Source organism: Cyprinodon variegatus, unplaced genomic scaffold, assembly GCF_000732505.1.
Source record: "Cyprinodon variegatus isolate N-32 unplaced genomic scaffold, C_variegatus-1.0 Scaffold17, whole genome shotgun sequence".
Classification (NCBI taxonomy): Eukaryota; Metazoa; Chordata; class Actinopteri; order Cyprinodontiformes; family Cyprinodontidae; genus Cyprinodon; species Cyprinodon variegatus.
This window is the reverse complement of record NW_015150470.1, coordinates 937,392-950,101: the sequence shown is the minus strand read 5'-3', so window position 1 is coordinate 950,101 and position 12,710 is coordinate 937,392. Positions and strand designations below refer to the sequence as shown.

The 12,710-nt window shown below is 37.8% G+C and overlaps 1 protein-coding gene across 1 annotated transcript in view; it reads left to right on the top strand.

Annotated features, from left to right (window-relative positions):
* Positions 1 to 12,710, top strand: part of lig1 (ligase I, DNA, ATP-dependent) — a 101,060-nt gene that overhangs the window by 72,056 nt on the left and 16,294 nt on the right. The window contains exons 22-24 of the mRNA XM_015387230.1: positions 1,126 to 1,208; positions 2,745 to 2,897; positions 11,580 to 11,633. Coding sequence (XP_015242716.1) covers positions 1,126 to 1,208; positions 2,745 to 2,897; positions 11,580 to 11,633 — 290 coding nt within the window. The remainder of the gene's footprint in view (positions 1 to 1,125; positions 1,209 to 2,744; positions 2,898 to 11,579; positions 11,634 to 12,710) is intronic.

Here is a 12,710-nt window from a genome sequence, read left to right as displayed (position 1 = left end):
TACGGGTTGGATTTAGTACTGTTAAAGATCTCTGCTCAACTCTTTGTCTGCACCTTGAAGCTTTCTCTGTCTGGTACTTTTTCCTGAAAAGAGATCTCTCGGGTCAAACTCTTTAAATAACGCTTCATAACTTATATGTATTAAATAACCAGGAGACATGACAACAGATTCTGATAGAAATTGTAATCTTACTCAGATCAGAGAATGTGCTTACCCCTGGGGTTACCTCTCTGAAAGTGGCCAGAAAGTATAAAAAGGCATTTTATACATCTCCAGTCTGCCACATCATCACATCATTACATCATACTCGTTAGCAGATGAGTAGACATCCATGGCTCCAGCCTTATCCAGATATTACACTTTGTTCTTAGCTGAAGGACACCGCTCTCATTCCATTTCCAAATATTTGCCAGAAGAAGAATATTTGACAGAATGAAGATTATAACTATGTATCCGGACAGAGGAACTGTCTTAATTAGATAAACTATTGTGGAAAACATTAGTTCTAACATGCAATAATTGGCTAACATTAAGGTTTAATAAACTCACACATCATCAATGATGATTATTTTAACAGGACCAAGAGAGGAATTAGGGAGTTTTTCAAAATTTGAAACATTTCTACCGGGCCAGAAAAATAATGGTTTCTTGTTCCTAATGTTAAAATAAACATTTGGGTAAATTTGTCACTACCCATTTATTGGTCTTAACTTTTTATTTTATGTGGCTTGAATTGAGCTTGCCTTATGCTATAGGAACCTTGTAGAAAAGGTTGAAAATGAACAGAAGGCCCTCTGTAAGTGTTTAAAATGGCAAAGCGGTGGTGTGTATGTTTGTCTCTGAGTGTTGGACACAAAGTTAGAAGTTGTGAGTTGTATAATGGATTTATGTTGCATGTTGCGTCTGACTTTTGTTATGGATAAAGGACGTGTTTCCTTTGTGCGTATGAGTTATATGCCTGTCCTTGTCCGCAGCCTCTTTGTTTCCCAAACCCTGTTTGTTTCCCTTTGAGACTCTCTAACACAAAAGCATTCTGTATATCCAACAGATAATCTCTTCATTTCCTTTCCGCACGTCCAGAGTCGTGTTTTGGTGCTTTGATGCGTTTGTTTTTTTCTTTTGCAGACTCCTGCGAGGGCCTGATGGTAAAAACTCTTGAGAAGGATGCAACATACGAGATTGCCAAGCGTTCTCATAATTGGCTCAAGGTGTGTGTGTATCTGTAGTGGTCCCTTATGAATAGTTGTCTAGACCTTTGAAAAGGGCAGTGGAACTCATTATAGTTTGAATATCTGAAAGAGAGATGCCAGAATCAGTTCTTGGAAGCTACTCCTTCTTAACCTGGATGCAACCTGCTCCAAAACACCTGAGTCAACAAGTTCTCTCATCAGCAGCCCGTCATTCAACTCTGCAGAGGCCCAATAACGACCATATATAACGGCCCAATAACGATTCATCTAGTTCAGGTGTCCTGGAGGTTTTGTCAGGGATGCACCAAAGGCCTAGTCCACGCCAAGGAAAACTGGGTATCTTTACACAAGCAGTTTAGAAGAAAAAATGCATCCAGCATGCAGAACCACTGAGGATGCTGGGCCCTTTAGCTGATCACAGAGACAAAGCTAAAACTCATAAAAACATGTGAGGTGCAGAAAACAGGCAGAGAGAAAGCTATGTCATCTCTTTAGAAAAGAAGACATGAACATGTACACATCGAAACGTGAAAATGGCATTTTAAAATCTCTCCTTTTTGGGAGCCAGTCTAAAGAGAAATGGTTTAGTCAGTTTATTTTATTTGTTTATTATTTAAATAAAAAAAACAAATCCTTGCTGATCTGGATGCAGTTTACTGATCTAAATTTGACTGATCTTGTTGATTGACTAAGGATTAATTCATATGGGGCCATTCTTTAAAAAATCTGATTTTTCTTGTATCAAGAGGATCTTTCCATAACTTGAAGAGTAGAATTTACACTGAGTCCCTACAGTTTTTAAAGTCAAACCAATTTTACTGCCAAGCGTTTATGTAAAGCTTTTTTGCACAAATCCTTGCTAACATAGTGCTATGGTTTTAAAGCTAATTACAGATTAATTTTATTTGCTTTAGGGCTGAACGATTTTGCTTAAAATCAAAATTGTGATGCTTTTCAAGCTATATTGCAATTTCAAGTTCCCTTTGCACTAGGCACAACCATGCCAATGTTTTTCTCCAGGGTTTCAGTTTTTCTATTCCTTGAAAGCCTGCTTGTCCGTAATCCAGGCTGCAGGGCTTTTCTGTAACATATGCATGAAAAAGTTCTTACTTCTACTTCTAATGCGTACAGTAGATCTAAGTGCTAGCTGCAATGCTCTGTTCCCTACTATACGACAGCATACCTACTTTAACAGCCACCCAAGTGAGAAATTTTGTGTTACTCTTGCTAAATGCATTGTGACTAAAATTGAGTGCCTCTGCAATATGACTATTGCATTTTCCTAAACTGCAATTATTTTGCAAATGCAATTAATTGCCCAGCCCTAATTTTTTTCCTTTACGGCGCAGTCCAAAATGCATCCAAATGAATGACTGTCAAATTGTGAACGATTATACAGTTCAGTCGTATGGCTTTTTAACTTTATATAAAACCGTAATGGTTTGCTGCATGTCCTTTAATTTAACAGGGAACCTTTATTGAATAATTTAAAACCTTCTTTTTGGAATAAAATAAATCTAAATTTTGCGTTTCTCCTTATTCTATTCCTCCCAGCTGAAGAAGGATTACCTGGACGGGGTGGGCGACACGGTGGACCTCTGCGTGATTGGAGCTTACCTTGGAAAGGGAAAGCGAACAGGAACGTACGGCGGCTTCCTGCTGGCCTGCTATGATGAAGACAACGAGGAGTTTCAATCAGTCTGCAAGGTAAGAACGTGCTGATTGTTTCATCAAGGCTGCAGCTAACTTACTATATACTTTATAGAGGCTTCCTGGTGCGCTTTACTGCTGTGCTTTAACTCTGCAAGTTTACTCCATAAACATTTCCAAGATTAAACCTAATTTCTCATTAATCATAATGCAAATCCTTATGTTAGTGAATTAAATGTTTTTTTGTGTTTTTTTTTTTTAACAAAAAGTAGTTAAAAATGGCGGTTTATTCTGTTATTCTTGCTTTCTTGATGTTGGGCTGGGAAATTCATCCAGGTTCCACACAGAAACTGTATATTCCTGCATTGTACTGGAGGTGATGGCATGTAGCTTTCACCCTCAACATGCAAAGTGTTAAAAGGTTGGATTTTAAGTTAGTTTTGTGAGCAACTTTTAAATTTAAATGAGCTCATTCAAATAATTTTGGTGTTATTTATGCGCTTTCTGTGCACAACATACAATCCAGTTTAATGCTTTAAAATTCCCTCTGTGTGTCTCTTAATCATGGAGGATTTCTGGGTACTTTCGCCAGAGTGTTTCCTTTTTAGAGTCGCTTTTCCTCTCAAGTCTTGCTTGGAAGAAAATCTTTGTGCCTTGAGAGTAAGTGCCTCTTAAAATAAGTGATAAGCTTGTTGTTAGGCTTGCATGACCACTTTAGTGTTTGAGATATAAAGAGCTTAAACAAGTTGTGTGTTTTGTTCTCGACTCAGTACTCTAAAATCCATCCGTCATTTTTTTGGGTATCTTTTATGTCTTTATCCCTTAAAAAAACAAAAAAGAGATTAAGAAAGCTGTATGCGAGCACACTAGACTATTAGCATAATTGCATTTGCAACAAACATTCTATTTTCAGCCTTGAAATGTTTCGATCAATTTTTCCATCAACTAATTTAGCAATAAATTGATCTGTAACTAGTAAAGAGTCTAAAAACATGCCTTTAGCTGAAAGAACAACTCACTCAAAGTTGCTATTATATAAAATGATAAGAAATAAAAAAAAGAAACATTTTGCATTCAAAAAGAAAACCGTTCTGTCCATTACTGTGCTCTATCCAGAAGTTGGCAAAAGGGCGCAGTGAACATCGGGTGGCAAAAGATTCCTTAGTTATTAGTTCCATCCTTAGATCATTGCTTTCCAAACTCTTAATGCCAGTTAAGCGGAGCAACAATTTAGTCATAACACAACAGTTTTAATACTTTGCAGTTTTTTTTGTTTTATTTTGGGTAGGGTAGGGTTTTTTTCTTCAAATGTTTTATTGTTTGTTTGTTTTTTATCATTTTCCTATTTACCCAGCTGTGAATTTGCTTCAGTTGACTAATTTTTTAGGTAGCAGAAAAAAATCCAACTAAAGTTTAGTCAGACAAAATCTATGCAGTATGATTTTGTTCACGTTTTTTTTTGTTACTTTGAATGTTTTTACCTCAAGTTTGCATTAATTAAATTTAAGATATGGCTAGCTACAGATGCACATAGAAACTCAAGTAATACTCAACTCAAACTGTGCACCCTCTGTCTTGAAGACATTTTTAACCTATATTTCTCTCTATTTTACAAATATTAACTTCAGACAAGCACAAGCTGAAAATTAACAAGGTGTGCTACGCTTTAATCTGCCTGCCATGTAGCAATGTTCTACACCAGCAAGCTTCTTAATTACTACTTTACTTATAAAGTCTATACCACTTCAAAATACTTTGAGCAAATAGATTTATGTCGATATTAGGGATGGAACGGTTTATGAAAACCGTCCGAACCGTTTGGTTTGCGTGTGTTTCGTTCGGTTCATGCGCTGCTCCTTTTTCTCATAGGCGAAGCGTTTACACTCCAGAGCAGAAGGTGGCGGTACTGCGACCAAAGCCAACCACCAGTAGTAAACAAGGAGAAGAAGTAGCGAAGCAGCGTAGCCGGGTGTAGCAGAAAAAAATCAGTTGTTGTGGAGAATTGTGTGGGTATGGCGAGTGGGAAAGAACAGGAGTTGGAAGACGCGCCAGCTGCACTTTATAGGTCTGCTGTATGGGAGCGCTTTGCATTTAGAGTGTCCTACGATGACGGCGGAAAAAAAGTGGTGGATAAAAGTGCAACAGTGTGCAAGCATTGTGCAACACGTTTTGTTTATGCTAACAGCAACATGACCAACATGTCAGGCTAACCCCGAAATCCCTCATACTCCGTCAGCACTCCCCCTGCTGCGCTCCAGACCGCCTGCACAAAGCAAAGTTTACAGCCTCCACTGTGGCTCCCATCCGCTTCGCTCCGAGATGGTAAAGAGCATGTGCGAGATGATTAAATTCAAAGCAGCAAAACATACGGAAATGATCCAGGGTTTCCGAGGATCATTAAAAATAATTACAATTCATAAATTTTTTTTATTTTTTCATTAATTCCAATAATTTTTATTAGATTTCGGGGTAACAATCAACATAAACCGAACCGAAAACCGTGACCACGAAACCGTGAACCAAACTGAACCGTGGGTTTTGTGAACCGTTCCACCCCTAGTCGATATAAACCTACTGCGGTTAAAAAATTTGATGGAGTTTATTACAGGGTTTGAACTTAACTGCTATTAATGAATTTTTATTCAAAAACAATATAGAGACAAAATAAACAACCTTATCAATTTAGAAACCATTTTGCTCCTAAAGTTCTGTATAGACATAAGCAAAAAAACAAAAAAAAAACTTTTTTTAACCATTTTTTAGGTTATTTTACCATCAGATTGGTTGAACATTTTAATCATTTAGCTTTTTATATGTATAAAGATACATAGATGGTGCTTTTAATTGCAGGACTGTCCAAGTTCTGCATCTCTGTGATCTAAATCCATACTGACCCATTCTTTAGGAAGTAGCTTGTGTTTATTATTAAGTTCTTTAGCTTACTAAGAGTTTTTCTTGAAAAACTGTTAAAGTTTTCTTCAGTCACCTAATAGGGTAACAGGAGATTGATTTTTGCTGTTTTGGTATTTTATCAGTAAAAACCTCAGAAATTGTTTACAAAATAAATTGGATAAAAATTTTCTTTACACCATTTTCCTCCTTTCCTAACAGAACAACTCTGGTTAGAAATACTCATTCTGGCTTGCATTTTAAATCCTCACCACCTGGTGTAACAGACCGCAAGTCATCACTGCATCACTCTGGAGCCGCAAAGCCATCTTAGCCTAGCATATGTTGACCAAAACAAGACTGCCCTTTCTTCATTTGGCGCCTCGAAGAAGTATTAACATTAGATTGACTCAAAAACATGCTGCCACATCAGTTATAACACGTTTTTTAACTATTCATGAAGGAAAACTTACCCCGTTCAGACCTAGAGGTATCAGAGCAAAAACATAAAACTAGCTGACACAAATTGCACCTGTTATCTGTGAATTTAATTACACTTGAGTTTGATATGATAATAGGAAGTTTTATTTTAAGTTTAACAATAGTTTAGTGCTAAAATATTAAAAGAAATACTTTGCAAAGTTGCATGTTTTTGTTCATTGGCAGAGACTGCTCCTTTATCTTTTAATATTGCAGATAATTGCACAGAAAGCAGTAAGGTTCAAGGAGTGGACAGAAAATGAGTGAAAAATCCAACTCCATCCTCAGTGGTACACATCTATATAAAAACTGTAAAGTTAGCAAATCATTATAATAATACCTTTTCGCATATTGACAGAGGAGCACCTAAGGCAGAGTATTGACTGCCGCTCAGTGCTTTTATCTGTAATTATATTTGTAAAACGAAAGAGAAATGGCTGTGTACCGTCTGAATATCTCATGGAGACAGCTATATTGATTAAAATCAAGAAGGACGTGTTCTGTAGGACACATAAACTGGACGACAGTAACACACAGCGAATACTGTGTAAATATGTCATTTATCTTCTCTGTGTTGCATGGTAGCAGCCCAGCAGTTGTTCTGGGTTTATGCCGTGTGACTGCAGCATTCAGCGCTCCTGTGTGTGCAACATTTCATCATCCTCCTGCTCCCTCAACACTGGGCGTGCAGCAGAGGCAGAACAAAAGAAATGAGAGTCAGGATGATACCTTGGTGTTTGACTCACTTTTCCTTTATTTTTGTCCCTGCAGATCATATTTGTTCAGCATCCGAGTGAAATGTCCTTGATGGCAAAAGTGTCAAAACTTTGGTTCTCGCATTGAAAGAGAAAAATAAACAGAAATCTGTGGGAATGGAGAAAGTAAATTGTGATTTTGCTGTATAGACAAAACTGCTTTTTGACAAAAATTTGTGGAAAAGAAAGAAATACCCTGTGCCAAGCAGTTAATGAATATAAAACCACACTGAAACTCTTAGGGGGGTTTCTCCTTGTAAAATATAAAACTCGCTTGTTTTCCAGTTCTAGGTTTTAATATTCCCACTTGTAAAATAACGCCAACTGTTTCCAGTGACTGTCCCCAGTCACATTAGGGAAATTTTAATTTCCAGTTGGTCTAATATTCCTAGATTATAAATCGAGAACAAGCAGAACAAGCAGTTGGGTTACGACTAAAGCCTGGTTTATGCTGAGAAACCAGGTCGTCTGTGTGCGTGTCGAAGTTGCCGCAGATATGCCCCCACCCCTTCTGCAGAATTGTAGGTAACCGCAGACAAAAGGCCTCCAATTGGTCAAATCCACATCCACTCTACACTATGCATTAAGGGTGGGTATTGGCGAAGAAGTCATGATTCGATTCGAATCACGATTCACATGCCACAATGTTATTCTATCACGATGCATCACGATACTTAAAAAATATTGCGATGCATCGCGATATTTTCATTGAACACTGTAAGAAAAAGATACAGCCATTACCAGTGGCTGACTGGCTGTGTGTGATCTGGATAGTGTCTTCAATTGATACATAACTGAAAGCAACTGAATTCATACATAGCTGTATTTATTGAAATGACTTTTGGAGGTGTTGCCATGAAAACAAATACTGGACAGAAATATTACTATTACTGGCATGGACACACTGACAAAAAGATCTTAGGATTCATCAAACTTAAAATAACAAAATAAAGATAATCAGTGCTGTTTACATGGCCTCAGTGGTCATTTTGCATATTGCGTGCATCCTATCAATTTCATTTTTACCTTCTTTGTTTTTAAAGTCAAAATGCATCCAATCGGGGCGGAATTTTCTCAGTCTCCTCCATATTTTGTTTACGAATGACTCGTCTCAGTATCCCACAGCCGGAAATGTTTGTGACACGAAGCAGCGGGCGTCAACACATCCGCAGCGACATCTGCTGGACTGGAAGTTGTATTCCACTTGGTTTGGCTGATGTGAGTGTTACGTCCACCAAGGGCACAACATATTTGAGGACAAAAAGATGAGGGTTCAAAGAAATATTTTATTTATAAATTCTCTCCTCTTTAGTTTTCTTGGCTCAGCTTCTTCTGATTTTCTGCGAAGAAAATAAAGTTAGAGGCCCTCAGATCCCGTGCCCCAAAGGAATCAAAAAATAAAAACCCAAAAGTAACAACAGAAAGTTGGACCTGGCAGGCCGATCAAACAGAACAAAACAGTACAGCAGGTGGCCAACCCTATACAACCCTACTGGTACCGGACTAAAGCACAAAAATAACCTAAGCAAAAGAAAAATCGAAAATAGGACAACCGGTCCCACCAGGCCAAAACCACAAAGAAAAAAAGTAAGCAACGGCTAACCAAAATACCGCATGGCAGGCTGGAACGTCCGCTGCGGGCCGCAGCGACAAGACAAGTGGAAGCAGGTGAAAAAGCGGCGTCCAGGCGAAGATGGAAGGGAACGCCCCAACATGCCGAAAGCCAGCCTATTTATAGGCGGACAACAGCACCACAAATTAACGTAACTGGCCAAAAGAATTATTCAACTCCCAAAATATATTAACAAAAGATCCTTCAACTAAAGTCTGTAAGAAAACAAAGAAAAGAAATAGACAAAAATTCATAATGTGCCCGAAGCACATAACAGTGAGCCAACCATTAATGTATTTTATTTTTTCATTTATTTTTTTTAAATCGATTCTTGCCTTCAAGAATCGATGCAGTAGATCACAAAAATTTGAATCGCTATGCATCGTCATGATGATTATTTTGCACACCCTTACTATGCATATTTCCTGTTTGGTACCTTACCGGCTTGTTTTGTTTGTATGACCAACATTGTGGAAATGAACTTGTGAAGATGGACCAGCTAGAAGGGCGAGGTGTGCAAGAACGCTGGGACCCTTTTTCCACCTTGATCCCCGCTCTTTTTCGCCCTCATGCCCTTCCGTTGTCGCACAAACTTGCCTCTTGCGTTTTCCACTTCCTCAGTGCCTCGGCCGTATCTAGACTAGACCCCCCCTTTTTTTTTTTTGGACATATATCTATTGTTGTTAAAACAGATGTACAATGTCGTACAGGTTGTAATGTTTTACAGTTGTTACAGTTCCTTCGGTGACAGTTTACAATGTAACAAGAATTACACAGAATTTTAACGATTTACATTTTTATATTTTTATAAACTCCATCAAACCCTAACGATCCCTGTGCTGGCAAAGAAAAACAAATGAAATTAATAATAATAAATAGTCTTGATTAAAAAAAATTAAAATAAAAAATGATCCCAATATGAAAGTACTTTACGTAAAGGCTTGTTTACTAATGAGATGGGAGAGTTGCAAGTTTGTCAAAATAAACAAGTAAGGGGGTCCCATACTTTGGAATTTTTTGTTTGAATCTTTAAGAAATTATTTAACTTTTTCAATTTTTCGTCGGTGTTAATAGGGATTTCCATTCTAAGAGTATTTTCCTTTGAGCAATCAGAGTTGCAAAGGTAATAACATTTTTCTCGCTAGTGGCTATCGCAGCGTCCACCCCAAATATAGCCATTAAAGGGTTCGGTTGTGGATCTAAACCAAAAGCCACATTCAAAATCCCAAATATTGATTTCCAGAGCACTCTTAGCTTAGAGCACGACAAGAACATATGAGCCAGGTCTGCGTTTCTGGTCTTCACACATCTCATCTATTTCAGGGTATATTTTAGCAAGTCTGACCTTACGATAGTGAGTACACTGGAGAACTTTAAATTGAATCGGATTGAGATATACACAAGAGGTTCCATTTACACAATTAAGAGCTCTAACCCATTTCCTATCTGAAATTACTGTCCCTTATTCTTCTTAAAATAAGAGTTTTATAGATTTTAAACACTCTAGATTAATTTTTTGTTTTATTTTCTATTACCATGTTTTAAACCTTATTTCTAACCATTTTTTCGCTTCATATTTTCTCTTCTATTCTTAGATTATTTCTCTGTATATCAATTATCCAGGGAAATAAACCTTAAACCTCAATACATCTGTTAAAGACAGGCTCTCTATGTTTACAACTTTGAGCTTTCTTTCTACGGTTCTTTTTCCTGAAAATAAATCACTCAGGACAAACTCTTTAAATAACAATTCATAACTTATATGCATTAAATAACCATGGGACATAACAGATTTTTGTTAGGATTTGTAATCTTACTCGGATAAGAGAAGTTGCTTAGATTTACTGAAGGCAGCTGCTCACCTCTCAGGAAGTGGCCCCAGTTAACAGTTAAAAAGGCATTTTATACATCTCCAGTCTGCCACATCATTACATCATACATTTTAGCAGATGAGTATGCATCCATGACTCCAGCCTGATCAAAATATTACACTTTGCTCTTAGCTGAAGAACACCGCTCTCATTCCATTTCCAAATCTTTTGACACGTATAGAATGAAGATTATAACTGTAAATCCGCACAGAGAAACTCTCTTAATTAGATGAACTATTGTGGAAAGCATCAGTTCTAACACGCAGCAGGCAGCTCATATTAAGGTGTAATAAACTCACACATCATCAATGATAATTACCGGTATCCTAACACATCTGTATATTTATGTCTCGCAATCCTTACATCATATCTTTTCTCTACCCAGAGCAATACAGTGAAGATGTATAAATATTTTTTGACAAGCATAAAAGCTCTACTTTGAACCCTTTTTTAAATTCTAAAATGCTCTACAGGAAAGATGTCTGTCTCTGTTCTCAGACTGGAGGCTTTTTCCTGCTACCAGGATCAGAATTACATTTTTTAACACCTGTAGGCCTTGCTAATGTTATCTCACAGTCAAACAGCACTATTGATTGGATTAAGCAGCTGGAGGAATTTGATTATCAGTCCACCAAACAAACAAGTCATTATAATTGGCTCGGTGAATGAGGTGTTGGGTTCTCACTGCTAACAAACTGTACCACAGCTGGCTTGCTAAGAGAACAGCTAAATAATGCATAAAGGTCCCACAGCTGAATTAAACACCTCTAAACCTTGGATGCTGTTTCGTTCTGGTACAGTTAAACTTCTCACGGTCACTTGCAGAATACATCTGCTGGAGACTAAATGCTAAATTTTCACCATGTGCTCCCCCTCCCTCATTTTCCTTTTCCCTTTCCCTCTGCATGTGTCATCCTGTTAGGTGTTTACTGGTGTCTCGGCGAGTTCAAATCCTTTGAGAGGCGACATGACACTTTAGGCGAATCAGGCAGACAAGATGCTCGAGTTGCGGGGGGATTTGCTCGCCTTTCTGTGTTCTGCCTCCTGCTGCCAAATGTCTGCTGTCGCCCCACTAGGGAATGTGTGTATATCTGAGTATGTGTCTCTCTTATCTCTTCTCATCTCTTTACAGATCGGAACAGGCTTTAAGGATGAAGATCTGGAGCAGCATTACAAGTTTTTAAAGGTGAAGTAGAGCTGCATGACTGTCAAATTGCATAATACTGTACTGCTTTTTATTGTCTTCAATCGTTGGTGCTTTCCAGTCAAACCGATTCTCGTTAACACGGCTTTAGGCGCTTGGAGAAAAATTAACTTCAAAGTTGCATTGAAATTGTTTCAATTCAAATAATTCTCGATCGTTTCAATACAACGCTATTCATTAGTGATATTTAGCCACATAGTCTAATTCAGGGGTCACCAACCTTTTTAAGACTGAGGGCTACTTCATGGGTACTGAGTCATAGGACCAGCTACCAATACTGACCAATAAACTGGAAGAGTCAGCATTCACCTAAACTTTATAGCTAATAAACATATTTCTATTGATTATTTACATTTCTAATTTTCTTTTAGGTAATTGAAATCTCTATGAATGCTTTTATTAAATAATTAATAATTAAATTATTGATATGATTAAATGCTCTATAAATGATAAAAAAATAAGAGCAGCAGCAAAAATAAAATTTCTAACTTAGTCCACTGTTTTAAGAAGATGCTGAGGGCACCCCATGTGGTCCTTGAGGGCCCCTCCGTGCACGCGGGCACCACGTTGGCGACCCCTGGTCTAATTAAATCAGAAATTATTCAGTACACTTAATTGTTAAAATCTTATTTGTCTAAGAAAGGCTAGACTTTGCATCAATCCTGAGCATGTGGTGAAAGTAAGGAGAAAGACCTTTTAATGAAAATTAACTGCTTGAGAATCATCTTTAAAGTCTTATGGAAGCGGCTTTTCCAACTGTTGCTTTTCAAAATTCTCCCTAGTGGTGCCCGACTTTACATGAGTGAATAGAGTGAATGTGATTGTTCAATTAAAAAGGGGGTGGATTGTTGTGGCGGAGGGTTCGCAAGCAAGTTTGGTTGTGTCCGGTTTCTTCGAAGCAACCTCCTAACCAGTTAGCAGCTTAGTGCTAGTAGGTTCCTAGTGGGAAATTCCATTGAGACCAAGTAGCACTAAATTGGTGACTAAGAAACAACACTGTCAAGGAACGTTATGGACAGAGGAAACACGCAAGAGGAGGCGAGTTTAGTGTCGGAGGTC